The 17,338-nt window shown below is 43.2% G+C and overlaps 1 protein-coding gene across 1 annotated transcript; it reads right to left on the reverse strand.

Moving 5' to 3' along the window:
* Positions 1 to 8,806: 8,806 nt before the first annotated feature.
* On the reverse strand, positions 8,807 to 14,079 carry LOC119353258 (bisdemethoxycurcumin synthase-like). Its single transcript, XM_037619856.1, has 6 exons — positions 14,005 to 14,079; positions 11,174 to 11,182; positions 10,047 to 10,157; positions 9,880 to 9,939; positions 9,352 to 9,416; positions 8,807 to 9,290 (listed from the first exon to the last, which is right to left on the reverse strand). The coding sequence occupies exons 1-6, from the start codon at positions 14,077 to 14,079 to the stop codon at positions 8,807 to 8,809; spliced, it is 804 nt and encodes a 267-aa protein (XP_037475753.1).
* Positions 14,080 to 17,338: the final 3,259 nt, after the last annotated feature.

Raw genomic sequence — 17,338 nt, forward strand, 5'->3', positions numbered from 1 at the left:
CATGACCGAAACATCTCTCCGGCCAATAACCAATAGCGGGATCTGGATACCCATATTGGCTCCCACATGTTCCACGATGATCTCATCGGATGAACCACGATGTCGGGGATTCAATCAATCCCGTATACAATTCCCTTTGTCAACTGATATGTTACTTACCCGAGATTCGATCGTTGGTATCCCAATACCTCGTTCAATCTCGTTACCGGCAAGTCACTTTACTCGTTCCGTAATGCATGATCCCGTGGCTAAATCCTTAGTCACATTGAGCTCATTATGATGATGCATTACCGAGTGGGCCCAGAGATACCTCTCCGTCATACGGAATGACAAATCCCAGTCTCGATTCGTGCCAACCCAACAGACACTTTCGGAGATACCTGTAGTGCACCTTTATAGCCACCCAGTTACGTTGTGACGTTTGGTACACCCAAAGCATTCCTACAGTATTCGGGAGTTGCACAATCTCATGGTCTAAGGAAATGATACTTGACATTAGAAAAGCTCTTAGCAAACGAACTACATGATCTTATGCTATGCTTAGGATTGGGTCTTGTCCATCACATCATTCTCCTAATGATGTGATCCCGTTATCAATGACATCCAATGTCCATGGTCAGGAAACCATAACCATCTATTGACCAACGAGCTAGTCAACTAGAGGCTTACTAGGGACATGTTGTGGTCTATGTATTCACACATGTATTACGGTTTCCAGTTAATACAATTATAGCATGAACAATAGACAATTATCATGAACAAGGAAATACAATAATAACCATTTTATTATTGCCTCTAGGGCATATTTCCAACACAAAGGGCATGATATTTACCCATGTTTGGGCCCTCTCAAAGAGGTAAAACCCTACGTCATGCTTGCTTATACTGATGAAGGAGTATCGAGTACAAGTGAATCTACCTCGAGATTGTATGTTGTGTTCTAAAGCCTAAGGCTAGTGAGTGTTATTGTGTCTCTACGGACTAAACCCTCCAGCTTTTATAGGCACCAGGGGTATCTACACATGGTTAGTTGTCAATTAGGTATAAACACGTCAATAGATGAAGTAGTCCTTGAAGTACACGCCAAATCTTTGGCTGAGTTTGTCTTGATCACGCTTGAGTTTGAGGCTTCCAGAGTCCTTCCTTGTGAGATCGGTGGGCCATAAGCTCGGCCCATGGATGATGGGCCAACTAGATTGGCACCCCTTAGTCCAGGACACCATCAATAGCCCTTGAACTTGTCTTCTGAGCCAAGGAAGACAATCTTACTTGGACGGATGACTTCGGCTTGGGGTCTTCGGCTTACCAACTGAGTTCTTCTCTTTGGATGATTCTTCATGTGGCCCGAGGGCGTTTTGTATTCAGAGCATTTATCCAGCTTGTCCTTAAAGGTACCGCCCACAAACCACATGCTTCTGAGGGCCCCACTTTAGCTCCCGAAGTCTTTAGATAACATAGCCTCGAATACCAACCACATAGGTGTGAACAGTGTTCTACTGTAACAACTTTTATTGAACCTGTCAGCACACACGGCGTGTAAGCCAGTTATCGTAACTCGAATCGCGGCCCGATGCAGCTCTCTTATTAGCACATCTCATCAAAGCATAGATCATGCCCCATATTTCGGGGGATATCACCAAGGATTGTTTCACCCCACGCGCACATAATGACACCAAGGATTGAGACGTGGCGATTAATTTGGCATAGTAAAGGGGACCTTTGGTCTTTTACTAACTTATAAAGGCAAAGGGTAGTAATCCTTTTTCCCCACACTTCCATCCCCTCGCCATTGCACACAACCTCTGGAGCTATGCGCCCAGATCCATTCCAAAAGCCTCAACAAGCCTTCTCCAGCGCTCGTAGCTCTTCTACGGCGATGGCCGACGCCAACCTGAAGGGCTAATGGGTGGCCTCCAACGTCACGGAGGACGTCATCCAGGAGCTCTGGACTATGTGGTATATCCCCGCCACCGTCGCCGCCTGATAACCCACAAGTATAGGGAATCAATTGTAGCTTTTTCAATAAATAAGAGTGTCGAATCCAATGAGGAGCTAAAGATAGGATTTATATTCCCTTCAAGTTCTATTGACCACCGGTACAACTCTATACACACTTAATGTTCGCTTTACCTAGAACAAGTATGAAACTATTTTGTAGGTGATAGGATAAGTTTGCAAGAATAAAACTAGAGGTACTTAGCGAGAATAAAACTATGAGTAATTTGCAAGATAATAAATTTAATTGTTTAGTAGAAAGCTTTTTGTAACACAAGAGAAAGATTTGTCCCTAAGCAATCGATAACTAGACCCGTAATCATTATTGCAATTTTATATGAGGGAGACGCATGAACTGACATACTTTATGTACATGGATTATATGCACTTATGATTGGAACTCTAACAAGTATCCACAACTACCAAATATCACTAATGTAAAACCCAACCATAACATTAAGTATCAAGTACTATTTACTCCCATACGCGACAAACCCCTTACCCTGGTATGTGTTTCAGTCACTCACGCCACCCACCATAAGAGAATCATGAACGTATTGCAACACCATACAACGGGAATCTCACACGCTTGCATGACACGAGGGCACCATAGGACAACACCAAAATAAAAGATACAACTCAAATCAATCACGATCATCAATCAACCCATAGGACAAAATGAATCTACTCAAACATCATAGGATAGCCATACATCATAGGGAAATAATATATAGCATTAAGCACCATGTTTAAGTAGATATTACAGCAGGGAGAAGAGGTGCTGCACTGCTGCATAGAGGGGGAGAGAGTTGGTGATGACGGTGACGAAGTTGTTGGTGTAGATCGCCGCCACGATGATTGCCCTGGCGGCGTTTCAGCACCACCGGGAGAGAGCCCCCCTCCTTGTTCTTCTTTCTTGGCCTACCCCCTAGATGGGAGGAAAGTTTCCCCTCTGGTACATGGTATCCATGGCTCCCAGAGGGTAGGAGCCCCTCCGAGATTCGATCTCTCTATCTGTTCTCTTCTGTTTCGTGCTCCTCTTTTTCTAGTCAAAAACCATTTCTTAAATTCCCAGAGATCCATAATTCCGATTGGGCTGCAATTTTAACAAGATTTTTTCCGGATATTGTCTTTCTTGCAGCGAAATAAGGGGGGTCAACCGACTTATGAGGGGCTCATGAGGCTCCACGGCGCGCCCTACCCCCTAGGCGCGCCCTGGTGCCTCATGGGGCCCACGAGCACCATATTTGTGTTCATTCTTCTTCCAAAAAATCACATATATTCCGAAATAAATCTCCATAAATTTTTATCGCGTTTGGACTTCATTTGATATGGATATTTTGTGAAACAAAAAACATGCAACAAACAGGAACTAGCACTGGGCACCGGATCAGTATGTTACTCCCAAAAATAATATAAAATGTTGCCAAAAGTATAGGAAATTTGTAGTATATTGGCATGAAACAATCAAAAATTATACATAGGATGGAGACGTATCAAACATCCCCAAGCTTAATTCCTGCTCGTCCTCGAGTAGGTAAATGATAAAGAAGATAATTTTTGATGTGGAGTGCTACCTATAATAATCTTGATCATGTAATCTAATCATGGCATGAATATTAAGACACGAGTGATTCAAAGCAATAGTCTATAATTTGATATAAAGACATCAATACTCAGGCATCCCAACAAACTATCATGTCTTTCAAAATAAAAATGCTAAAGAATGTTATCCCTACAAAATCACATAAACTTATCATGCTCCATCTTGTTAACACAAAGTATTTATCATGCACAACTGGATGACAAGTCGACCAATTGGTTCATACTTTTTAAGTTGCTTCAGCTTTTTCAACGCCCACGCAATACATGAGCGCAAGCCATGGATAAAGCACTATGGGTGGAATAGAATATGGTGGTAGAGATTAATATGGAGAAGAAAAAACAAAGTCTCACATCAACGCGGCTAATCAACGGGCTATGGAGATGCCCATCAATTGATATCAATGCGAGGAGTAGGGATTGCCATGCAACGGATGCACTAAGAGCTATAAGTGTATGAAAGCTCAACATTAAACTAAGTGGGTGTGCATCCAACTTGCTTGCTCGAAAACCTCGGGCATTTGAGGAAGCCCATCATCAGAATATACAAGCCAAGTTGTATAATGAAAACAAATCCCAATATTATATGAAAGTGACAACATAGGAGAATCTCTATATGAAAAACATGGTGCTATTCTGAAGCACAAGTGTGGTAAAAGGATAGTAACATTGCCCCTTCTCTCTTTTTCTATCCTTTTTCTTTTTTTTGTGGGCTCTTTTTGGCCTCTCCTTTTTCGTACGAAGTCTCATCCCGACTTGTGGGGGAATCATGGTCTCCATCATCCTTTCCTCACTCTGACAATTCTCTAATAATGTATAATGATGATCATCACACTTCTATTTACTTACAACTCAAAAAATTACAACTCGATACTAGAACAAAGTATGACTCTATATGAATGCGTCTCGCGGTGTACCAGGATGTGAAATGATCTAGTGTAACATGTATATAAAATTACGAAGAATGGTTGAGCCACAAAGACTATGTTAGCTATATGATCATGCAAAGCAATATGACAATCATGATGTGTGTCATAAAAATGGAACGGTGGGAATTGCATGGCAATATATCTCGGAATGGCTATGGAAATGCCATAATAGGTAGGTATGGTGGATGTTTTGAGGAAGATATAGGGAGTCTTATGTGTGATAGAACATATCATATCACGGGGTTTGGATGCACTGGCGAAGTTTTCACCAACTCTTGAGGTGGGAAAGGGCAATGCACAGTACTGAAGAGGCTAGCAAATTACGGAAAGGTGAGAGTGTGTATAATCCATGGACTCACATTAGTCATAAAGAACTCACATACTTATTGCGAAAGTTTATTAGCCCTTGAAGCAAAGTACTACTACGCATGACCCTAGGGGGATTGGTAGGAAAAGACCATCGCTCGTATCTGACCGCCACTCATAATGAAGACAATCAATAATAAATCATGCTCCAACTTCTTAGCATAATGAGAAACTATACGTGCATCCTTCGGGAATCACAAAACTTAATAAGAATATTCTTACTAAACCACAATCATTAACTAGTACCTCCCACATATTACCATCTCTATATGGCAAAACTATTGCAAGGAATCGAACATATCATATTCTGTGATCTACAAGCTTTATGTAGGATTTTATGACTAACCATGTGAATGACCAATTCCTATTGACTCTCTAAATAGATATAAGTGAAGCAAGAGAGTTCAATTATTTACAACAGAACGTTCTCTAAGAAATATAATTGAAGCAAAAGAGCATTCCACAAATGGCGGTTTTCCTATGTAGAGAAACAGACAATCCAAACTTCAAATGATATAAGTGAAGCGCATGAAGCATTCTATAAAGCCATACTCAAAAGGTATAAGGGAAGTGCAAAGAGCATTCTATAAATCAACCAAGGACTATCTCATACCAGCATGGTGCATCACTAAAATAAAAAGAAAAAGCACACGACCCTCTAAGAATGTACGCATATCATGTGAGCAAAACAAGAACAAAAACATACCGATACTTGTTGAAGAAAGATGGGATGCCCTCTAGGGCATCCCCAAGTTTAGACGCTTGAGTCTCCTTGAAATTTACTTGGGGTGCCTTGGGAATCCCCAAGCTTGAACTCTTGCCTCTCCTTATTCTCCTAATATCGATACCTCCTCGATCTTCGAATAGTTCATCCACACGAAACTTAACGAAACTTTTTATTAGCAGGGTTAGTACATATAACATCAAATCCCATCATGTCCTGTTGTAACATTATTGTATAATTATAATAAAACATTAACCACTGTATTCTATCGCAATTCTATGGCTCCCAAGTTAACGGGGCTCAACAAGATTTCGAACATAAGCAAATAACGAAACTATAACAACAATATGTGAAAACAGGACAATCTATAAAGATGCAAGTGGTACATATACTTCTGTAACTCAAAAGATTCTGAAAAATTAGGATTAAATAAAAAAATCATAGCAGTACCGTGTAAAAATTTAAGAAATTTGCATGTTCCAGTAAAAATGTAAATTCACGCACTACAACAAAAGTTTCTATTTTTTGCACTGCACATACCGAACAAGCAATCTAAACATTCTAAAGGAAAATCTTGGCACATTATTTTTAAAATACAATGGATTTGTGCAAGGGGATAATTATATTTTTGAAAAGTTTCTGTAATTAAGATTCACAAAGTTTCCATGGGCATGAACAAAGTTCAAGGACGTCCCCCACCTCAACGATGTTCGTCTTTCTCACTTTCACCTTTCTTTTTTAGAAATTTTTAGGTTCCCCTCTATATTTTTTTGTTTTTAAACTTTTAAAAGCACACAACAGAATAAAATGACTCTATAGAACTTAAGGGTTGTCTCCTGGCAACACTTTCTTGAAATCTATTAAGCTAGGCATAAATTACTCAAGTAACTGATCCACTCGGATCCCGAGGTATATCAAAGCCAATTTTAATTAACAATGATTTGTAATTTAGTAGTGGTCACAAATAAATATATATCACATAATGACAAAGTCTAATTCTCTTCCTATGCATCGGCATGTCATAAAAGAACAATTCATGCACATCAAGTAAAGGCCAATGCATAGTATACACAGTTTCTTGTAGTTTTATTGTGTTGGAAACATAGAGAGGTTGAGATGTAGTTACTCTGTCATAATAATTGCAAGTAGGGCAGAAAGCACATGCATATTATATTCATCAAAATCATCATGTGTAAAAGTAAAACGCAACCCATAAATAAAATACTTAATAAGCGTGAACTTATCTGATATAGTGTAGTTGGGAGAATTCAAAAGGATAATAGGACTATCATGTGTGGGTGCAATAGCAAAATTTTCATTCTTAACATGAGGAACTATAGCAAGTTCATCTCCATAAGAATAATTCAAATTGGCATCTTGGCGACAAGTACAACAAGCATCAATTTCATTAAAAAGGAATATTTCAAATGAATCCACGGGATCATAGCATTCATCCTTCGGTAAGCAGAAGGGAAATTAAACAATGTATGAGTTGAAGAGTTACTCTCATTATAAGGTGGGCACGGGTGATGAATCCGCTCTTCCTCCTTTTGTTCTCCACTCTCCTCCTCTTCTTTTTCATCTAATGAGCTCACAGTTTCAGCAATTTCTTCTTCCATAGATTCCTGCAAAATATTAGTCTCTTCTTGGACAGTGGTGACAATAAATTCTTTAACATGAGCATCAGAAGCATAGTTTTCATAGCTATATTTAAGTATGACAAAAATTTCAGATTTGTAAAGAGTCATATCATACTTTTTAATGAAAGAAGCAATTTCATAGGCACCCTTAAAAGAAAAAATTCTTCAATTTGTTCAATATCATAGTTATTATAAACACCTTTGGCATAAGAAGATAAGATTCCAGTATCCTTAAACTCACATTGGAAGGGACAGTGGATTTTAGGGTCTTCAGAACAATAAGTAAGATCATGTAGTTCACATAAATTCCAAGCATAGCAATGCAAAATATTAATATGATGCCATAAGAGTTTCTCTTTTTGAGATAAGCGGTGTCGCACAAAATAAGCATGATCATCTAATGATTTTCCCTCAACTAAGCTAGTCGGGCTTTCAGCATGAGCACGAAGGGATCGAATATGATCCTAGTAGAAAGCTTCAATTGTATGATAGATTTTGGGTGGTTCTTCAACCATTGGTTTAGCAGGTACATCAATTTTTTTGGTATTTTTCGTTTCTACCCATAACTAAAGATAGAAAACAAGAGCACAAAATAAAAAATAATTAGTGATAAAGCAAACAAGCGCTCACGAGAATATTCACCCCATGGTATTGCTCCCGGGCAATGGCGCCAGAAAAAGGTCTTGATAACCCACAACTACAGGGAATCAATTGTAGCCTTTTCAATAAATAAGAGTGTTGAATCCAACGAGGAGCTAAAGGTAGGATTTATATTCCCATCAAGTTCTAGGCCACCGATACAACTCTATGCACACTTAACGTCCGCTTTACCTAGAATAAGTGTGAAATTATTTTGTAGTTGATAGGATAAGTTTGCAAGAATAAAACTATAGGTACTTAGCGAGAATAAAACTATGACTAATTTGCAAGATAATAAAGTTAGGGACTGTCTAATTCACATACGGCTGAAAACGATTTTGTTTTCAGTCATATTTTCAGCCAACCGAAGGAGGACAACTGTCTTGGCCTATCCCTATGTACCCTGTCCACCAAGTCCCTTTACCCCAAATTCGCTTTTAAACAGGTTAACACCCAGAGCTTCAAAACGGATCCATGCCTGAAACTTTTGAAGCACTAACACAGAACTTCAAATGAGTCCACACCCGAAACTTCTAACGCACACACATATATCATCTACAGTAAGCAATTACAAATGAATAATACACTAACAATACCACTAAGAAAATGCTCTGCAATGCCACAAAAATGCCACTAAGAAAATGCAGATTAAAATCCAGTAAATTTACACTGCAAATGCCACTAAGATTAACACTGCAGAAATCGCTAAAATGACAAAAAATGCATTGAAAAAACTCGATTACAAATACAGTAAAATCCAGTAAGAATGTACTGAAATTACAGTGTAAACTACTGTGTCAACTACTATGTAAAACCGCTAAAATTTACTATGTAAAACCAATTAGCATACAGTGGAATTCCACTAGGCAGTACAGAGCAAAATCAAGAAATAACTACACTGTAAACTATCATCAGTTGCGCAGGACGTCGTGGCAGAGGCCAAGGGAGACCAAGCGGACGTCGGTGCCCAGGGCATGCGATCCCGCATTGGTGCTGACGACGAGATGGGTGATGTCGCCCGCTGTACAGCCCCACTCGGCGATGGTGTTCATCGCAGCTGACGCGGCGAGCTCTGGGGCGGTAGCCATGACTTCCAGGGTGGCGTTGAGGGACAAGTCCGGGTGCGTGGCGCGTAGTTCGTCGATGTGCTGGAAGAAACACATGCTGATGCCCGTCATCCCGCATAGCTTGGCGAAGGTTTGCTTGAGGTCAATGAGTTGGTCGCTGTTGGTGACGCGGAAGTAGTAATCGGGGTAGTTGCCCTGTGGCAGGCAGTGGGACGGGTTCTCCGTGCCGATGGCCAGCATTGCCGCTAGCCCGTCCGCACACTGGGCAACACGGATCTCGCCCAAGGTGACGGCTGGAATGCTGCTGCTACTAGTAATGCTCGCCTTCCTGCATGCAAATATTAAAGAGAGTCAGTTTCCTTGAAATCTTAGGTTCCAAAAACCCTTACCTTCTACTCCTATCATACTCGATAGCTGAACCCGAGAGCCTAAATTGGATAAAGTGGAGAACAACCTGCCAGAGTATCTAGTGAATGTATTTGCTATAGAAAAATCAGAAGACCTCTTGCGCTTCTACAACACAAGAAGAAACACAAACAAAAGAAGAATTGTGATAAATTACACTAAAGTAAACAAAAGAAAAGGACATCTAGCAACAAGAACTAGAACTAGATGGAACTAGGTTCTTGTACATCAATAACCATTCCACAAAAAATAGATATGAGGAAGATTACAAAAGGAGTTATCTACAACTTATTTCTATATCTATCATAGAGAGGTTGCATGCAAAAAAGGAAATACAAACAACAAATATTAAAATACCACATTGTGAGCTCCAACATTTGTAATCCTCTGTTTTAAGCTATTCACTTTTTGCAAAAACATAAAAGTGGGATTATCCATTTACTACAAACGCGCATTAACTGATACAAAAATGAAACTAGTACATAAAGCATTAACTATAACATCACACTTACATGAGACATGTAGAACTCATACAAAGCTTTCTCTAAATCAGGATCAACCATTTGACCTTCCTGCAGTTAACAGATGAAACAATGAATGAACTAAAAACGGAACAAATAAGCTACCAAACGACAATAAAACAAAAAAAAGAAATAAAAAATCAAATTAGAAATACAACCTTTGAAGCTTGAAAAGGATCATCCTCAGCAAAATCATTGGGGACAAAGGGATCCCCATCTGAATCATCAGAATCTTCAACACAAGCAGCAGAAGTGTCCTTACCAAAAGCCTTCATGAGTTTACCCATACTTTAAACTATAACCTAAATATATACAAGCACAAATAAAAGGCAAAAAGTCTGAGATGAAATTGATTTACACTATAACCTAAATATATACATAACAAAAATATAAAGAAGATATGCGTTGATAGCATTTACAGTCTACATCTCTTTTATTTTCAATACATAACCACTATAGAACCCACTACCCATCTAAGAAGATTTCAATGCTTAGAATGCACATCCACTATTTATCCCAAATCTACTAAATGGGGGAGAATCTAACTAAAAGGATTTCCACTGAGAAACGAGGGAGAATCTACTGAATCTATACACTCAAGCATGCGAAAACTAGGATACAAAAAGGGAAAGCGCATGGGCTATAAATAGGAAAAACATTGCAAGAATCCAATTCAATTACACTAAAAAATCCACTTGCAAAAAACACTGTAAAGCAACTACCAATTATAGTGTAAATCCAGTCGCAAATACACTGTAAATCCAAGGCAATTACACCGGAAATCCACTCACAAATACACTGTAAATCCAAAAAGAAATTACAATGTAAGTCCCAAAAAGGAATTACACCGCAAAACGAAAAGGATTTACACTGCAACCAACTAAGAATTACAAAGATATTCCGGATTTTTCTTATTTGATATCTTCAAGGCAAATCAACCCAGTGAAAAACAACTACGGATTACGCTGTATACCTATCCACTAGAAAATTACACTAAAGATACACTTAGTTACACTAAAAAAACCACTACGAACAACAGAGTAAATTGCTGAAATTCCAAGGCAATTACACTGTAAGTCCAAAAGGAATTACACTGTAAATACAAAAGGAATTACACTATAAATCGAAAAAGGAATTATACTGCAATCAACTGGGAATACAGCGAAAAGCAACCATGAAAAGCCACAAAATTAATACTAAAGGATACAACAACATAAGTTTCCATGAATTATGAATCAGGACAATCTAGGTTACTATATCGCAAAAGGAAGAAATCGGTACTTACAGTGAAAATCTGAAAAAAAAATACACAACTACATAACAGAAATTACATTGTAAAAAAGACTAGGAAATGATGTTCACTAGCACTATTATTTGCTTGAAATTACTGCATTGAACAGTACAATTACTTTCCAGAATTGCACTGGAAATTAGAGTGGACTCACAATACTATGTAAATTATAGTAGATGTATAGTGTAATCTACAATAGAAATATAGTAAATTGACAGTATAATTTACAATAGATTTACAGTCAAAACAGAGTCGATTTACAGTGTAATTTAGAGTGTAAAATTCTGCAGTTATACTACAGCACAAAATTTATAGTTTTACAGTTTGAATTACAATGTCAACTTAGTGTAAAAAATACAATAGAACTACAGTGTAAATAGTGTAGTATACACTGTAATTTTAGCAGATTTATGTTGTAATCTATAGTAGATTTACAGTGTAACTTACAAAAGAATTACAGTGTAAAAGATACAGTAGAATTACAATATAATTGCAGTAGATTGAGCATGTGATTTGTCGTGTAATTTCTAGTAGAATTATACAGTAGAAATGCGGTGAGTCTTACAGTGTAATATATAGTACAATTACACTGTAAATATGATATAATATACAGTATAACTAATCCAATTCCCAGTGACACTTCACATTAGATTTAGAGTGTAAGAATAGTAGTATTATAGTGCAAATGACAGATGAATTACAGTGAGTTCTACAGTATAATTGAAGTTGAATTACAGTGTAATACAATAGATTTAGAGTGAACCGACACGTAAAACTACTGGAATTCCTCCATGAATGTTAGTGAGAATTTCAAAAACTCCCTCTTCCTAACAACATAACATACACTAGCTGAACCACTAACTGAAACAACACAATACTAAAAAACATAGACAAGCTTGCAAAAATATAGAATGTAAAGGGATGGTTGTTGTCGGTTCAATATCCGACGTATCTCGTAGTAGGGGTCCTAAGCTAGGCGTCTTGGAGCGATGGTAACATGGACACGGGATTTTACCCAGGTTCGGGCCCTCTTGATGGAGGTAAAACCCTACGTCCTGCTTTTGATTGTATTCATATGGGGTGTAGTACAGAGTACATGTATCTACCACGAGATTGATCTAATGAATATAAGATTGTCTATTGACTAGCCTGGCATCGGTTTATATGTGCACCGTAGGCCTAGGGTTTTAGGAGAGTCCTTGTCTTGGGCGCCAAGTCTCGTGGAGTCTTCCTTGTATGCGGCAGGCAATGGCCGAACTGGCCCATGAATGAGCCGCCACGGGGATCCTCGGCCCGATCTAGCTGGTCGGGGGACGACGTGGTGGGTACCCCCAAGTCCAGGACACCGTCAGTAGCCCCCTGAACCGGCCTTCAAGTTGGGGTGCTCCTCGATTCTTCCGAACTATTGTTCATCTTCGGTCGTTGGTCTTGAAAACTGGTTCAAGAAATCTTCTCATCTTTAATCTTGAGGATCGCCAAAGTGAATCTGAAGAGTTTACACGTCGGGTATCCGAGGAGCCCCTTTAAGTCTTCGGCCTTTAACAATGGCTTATTATTTTTACTCCACACCTCGGGTTTGAAGTTGTTTCCATGCGGCGGCGTCCTCTTGCATCCGAGCTCCAAACTCGGACTGCATTCGAGGTGTCTTTTGCAGCCGAGCACCAACGCCGGACCGCTTCTGAGCTCCAATGTCGGAATGTATTCGAAGAGTATTTTTACAGCCGAGCTCCAATGCTGAACTGTATCCGAGCTCCAACGCTGGACTATGTGTAACGCCCCAAGACCGGAGCTTCAGATGCCTTCCAGGGTTTCCGGGTTTCGTCGTGTGATTTGTTTGGTTCTTTGCATTCATCATTGCATCATGTGCATTGCACCATGTCATCATGCCATCATGTCATTTCTTTTCTTAACTCAACTAAATAAATGGCATGGACCTTTGATCCATTTAAACCGAGGGAATTCACCTGGTGACTTCTCTTTATAACATACCCTCCCGACAGTAGGGAGCTATATTAAATATTCCATTTGTTGGAATTCACTGGAACACACTTGCAAAATAAATCTCAATGCTTTTGTTATCACAACTCTTGGCCTCTAACTTTGCTATTTATTCTTTCATCATATTCCGAGGTTCCTCCAAAAATCCGAACATTTCTGGATACTCCTAAAACCTCGTACTAGTTCAAATCTTTTGTATTAAATTTCAATGAGTTTGTTTTAAACTCTTCTTTTTCACGTGAAACTTCTTTTCTTGGGCTAAGTATAATTCTTAGGCTCAGTAGGAGTAGTTTCAGCATTTTCTAAAACCCCTAGCCTTTTCTTTCCTTCCTTTTTCCTCCTGTCTACTTCTCTATAAATGGGAAATAGCAAAAGGTTGGGTTTTTTTATCCAAAGCAGCAACTGGCTGGCCCATCTGCAGGTCCAGCCGACCCCCCTCCTAATCCCTCTCTAGGCCCATTTCCTTCCCCGCAGCCCACCTGGATCCAGCCGGCCTCTAAGCCCAAGGCCCAACCAAGGCCATCTCTAATCCTAACCCTAGCCCGCTCGATCCCTCGCTCTCCTCTCGATTTCCCTCTCCCTCGTCTCCCTCCGCCACACAGATGCAACGCCAGCAAGAGGAGTTTCTCTCGCTCGTCCTCCTCCAGACAACGTCGCCTCTCTCCTCACCCTTCCTCTCCCCCGCACTGCGAGCCCTCCTCCCGTGCTAGATCCCCTCTCCCTTCCATCCTCCTCGCACGCCGTGCACAAGAGAGGGATATCGATCTCATCTCCTCCCCACGCGCGCTGCTTTCCTGCCCGTTGTCTGGTCCGCCCCCGCATCGAACCTTCTCCTTGACGCCGGCCCGGCCGCCGAGCATCGCCTCTCTGCACGGCTCCTTCCCCGTGACCCCGAGCTCCATGGCACCGGCCTCCTTTGCAAGCCATCGTCAGCAGCCCCGCCGCTGCAGTTCAGAGGCAAGCCCCTCTGACCGCGCCAACTCCGGCGCCCCTGCAGCCTCTCCTCCGACGCCGGCGAGTAGAGGCCGCCGCCGCGCCATCTTGCTGCTGCTCTTATGGTTCTCGGTGACCTCCATGTCCTGCTGGACCACTCCTTGCCCCGTTGCCGCTTGGTACCATTGCCCGAGTGCATGTCACCTCGACCACCGCCTCGCTACCCTCGTGTGCCTCCGCCTCTGTTGCCTCCGATGGTGGCTGTTTCTTTTTGGGCTTCGTGGAAAAATCCTCTCCGACAAGTGTACGAGTACACAGTGTCGCGTCTAGTATCTGTACCGACGTCCCCTGAATCGACAAGTACTAGCTTCACCACCGAACTAGGACGCCAAGTTCCGCTCCGTACGTGTACGACTACACCCGGTGATGCGACAAGCCCAGACATGTACATCTACTCCATCAAGACCGGACCGACAAGTACCCCAACGTCTTGTGTACAACACCGTCGCCGAAGACCCGAGTAGCAAAACGTCAAGTACCTATGACCGAAGAACGCCATGTACCTCTCTGAAGAAAACCGAAGATGTACCACTATGTCCAGAGGCATCGGATCCGTCAAGTTCCACTACCGCCGTGAACAAATACCGTCGCCGAGATCGCGAGAACCTCTACTTCCTCCTCAAAACGTGAATGACTACCGTCGACCCCAAGTGACTCGGATTCGTCAAGTCCTTCTACGAAAATGCGTACCACTACCGTCGCGAGTACCTCTACCGTCGTCGTGTACCCCCTACTTCCACCACGTCCCAAGAACATTTACTTCCTCTACTTGGCACCGAACGAGAACCGGCCCGTTTGCACGCTTTGAAGGTATAACGTCGAGACGACCACCATGGACGAATGTTGTGTGATACAAGATGAACCCCGTGTTAGCAGCATGCATGTTTGTTCTATGCACGACCCTCGGTTTCCATGCCACCAACACATGGGACACCCGGTATCCGGGAGCGTCCCATCTTTCTTTTGCTCGCTCCCGTCACACTTTCTTTTGCACCGACGTCTCAATGAGTTGTCAGAACCGAAATGTTGCCGTGGCACCCCTTTCGTTTCCGCCACGATGACAAATGCTTCATAATATGCTCATGTCAACATTTTCTTAAAACTTGCATAAAACTTGCACATGTCATCCGCATCATGATAACAACATTAAAAATGCTTTAAATAGTTGTTTGCATTAATTTGCTAAATGCATATGGGGTTTACCGGATGCGTTGTTTGTTATATCCGGCCCCATTTAAATTGCTTAAATGGTATAGTTTTGTTATGCTTCACATCTTGCCATGTTAACCAACATTTAATATTGTTGAGTACCTAAATGAGAGAGAACCTTCCAAGGGTAGCCGGTACTGTGTGTACCACGACCTCCACACCCACAACACCAACGAATGTCAAGAGCTCCAAGCCGTGCGAGAAGGAAGGATCGGCCGTCGCCCTGACCGCGGTGACCGGGGCTACGGTCGAGGAGCAGGAAGGAACACAGGACGCTGGGAAGACCATGGCCCGCGCCAAGGGTGGCGCGACCAACCTCGCGAGGATCGCTGGCAAGACCCGCCTCGCGAGGGAGACTGGAGGGATCAGCCTCGCGAGGATCGCCCGCAAGGCAACGCAGGCCTCCCCCCGCTGCCGCCGCAGCCAAGGAGAAACGAGGACCGCCACCAAGACGAGGGGGCTGGGGGCTTCCAGGAGCCGCACGCAATCGCCTGCATCCTGGGCAAGGCTCAGGCCCCAGCCTCTCAACGCATCTTCAAGCAGTTCGCCCGCGAAGTGAATGCAGTCCTCCCCAGGCTTGAAGCCATGCGCCCTCTCAGGTGGTCGGCGTGCGCCATCACGTTCAGCTCAGCAGATCAGCTCAAGTGTGCGGCTATAGCCGGAGTCCTCCCGATGCTTTGTTCCCCAATCATCAGCAACGTGATGGTCACCAGGACCCTCATCGATGGCGGGGCAGGGCTCAACGTCCTGTCCATGGAAACATTCAACAATCTCCAAGTGCCCTACAGCCAGCTTCAGCCAACCAAGCCCTTCTCCGGAATCACCGACGGCTCCACGGTCCCGATTGGGCAGGTCCGCCTCCCTGTCACCTTCGGGGCACGTGACAACTACCGCACCGAGCTCATCGACTTCGACATCGCTCACATTCGCCTGCAGTACAATGCCATCCTTGGGTACCCAGCGCTGGCCAAGTTCATGGCCGTAACTCACCACGGCTACAACATCCTCAAGATGCAAGGAAGTGGCGGAGTCATCACGGTGCCCTGTGAAGAGAAGGACGCGGTGTGTTCCCTGGAATGAGCCTTTCAGGCCGCGTCACTGGAAGACCTGGATCGCGGAAGCAGGAGGCTTCCCGAGACCGCCCCCAAGAAGAAGAAGACGTTGTCCGGCCTGGCCCCTCAGGAGGCAGGCCCCTCTGGGCCCGTGCCTGCCCAGGGGGAACCTCCTTCCGTCGCATAGGAAAGCGCGCCCGGCGCCCTCCTCAGGCAGGGCTCGGGGGCTCTCCCCTGGAGGGCCACCGACCTGGCTAGGGTCACGAGGGAGGCGCTTGGGCACCACACGGAGGCGTGTTTCGAAGCACATTTCCCTCAAGAAGGAGCAAGGCAAGGAGAGCCAGACCCTCAGGAGCTCATCAGCAAGGCCATTCAGGAGCTACAGGAGTCAAGAGTCATGAAAGGCGGCCACTGTCTACCAGCAGTGGCTCCCCATCCAGGCGAGGATGGTGGGCTGCGCGTCTGCATCGACATACCAGGACTCAACCAAGTCGCCTCTCTGGAATGCCTCTGGCCCTCGCGAGTGGGGCGCTGCGGAGGTCCACCCCACAGCTACGTTCGCATGCCTTACGGCTTACTGAACGCGGCTGTCACGTATCAGTGCCTCATGAGGGGCATCATGGAGGCACAAGAGGCCAGGCGTTCCGCAGCCCTGGCGGAGATGGAGATGGTCCGCAGGGAGCCACCAGCGCCTCCGGAGCCTCCCGAGGCCCCTGGGCCTGGGAGCTCGTGAGGATCGGCTTCGCAGCCCACCGAGTCTGCTACACCAACACCCCTTCGTCCTCAACGTCATCAGGTGACATCTTTCAAGTTTCACTTCTAGCTAGGAGCGCCCCCCATGGCTGCATTATTCCCAGGCCGCGTGGGTCCGTCCCTGCGGCATGTATCCCTTTTATTTCATGTTGTT

The sequence above is a fragment of the Triticum dicoccoides genome, chromosome 1A, assembly GCF_002162155.2.
Source record: "Triticum dicoccoides isolate Atlit2015 ecotype Zavitan chromosome 1A, WEW_v2.0, whole genome shotgun sequence".
NCBI classification, from domain to species: domain Eukaryota; kingdom Viridiplantae; phylum Streptophyta; class Magnoliopsida; order Poales; family Poaceae; genus Triticum; species Triticum dicoccoides.

What these genes read in the sequence shown, in the direction of transcription:
- LOC119353258 (XM_037619856.1), bottom strand. Translation starts at nt 14,079, where the DNA reads ATGGAGCTCGGGGTCACGGGGAAGGAGCCGTGCAGAGAGGCGATGCTC. An exon ending in ATCCTTTTCAAGCTTCAAAG is followed by an intron (nt 9,940 to 10,046) that starts GTTGTATTTCTA and finishes TGTTAACTGCAG; the next exon opens with GAAGGTCAAATGGTTGATCC. An exon ending in GAGTATGATAGGAGTAGAAG is followed by an intron (nt 9,291 to 9,351) that starts GTAAGGGTTTTT and finishes ATTTGCATGCAG; the next exon opens with GAAGGCGAGCATTACTAGTA.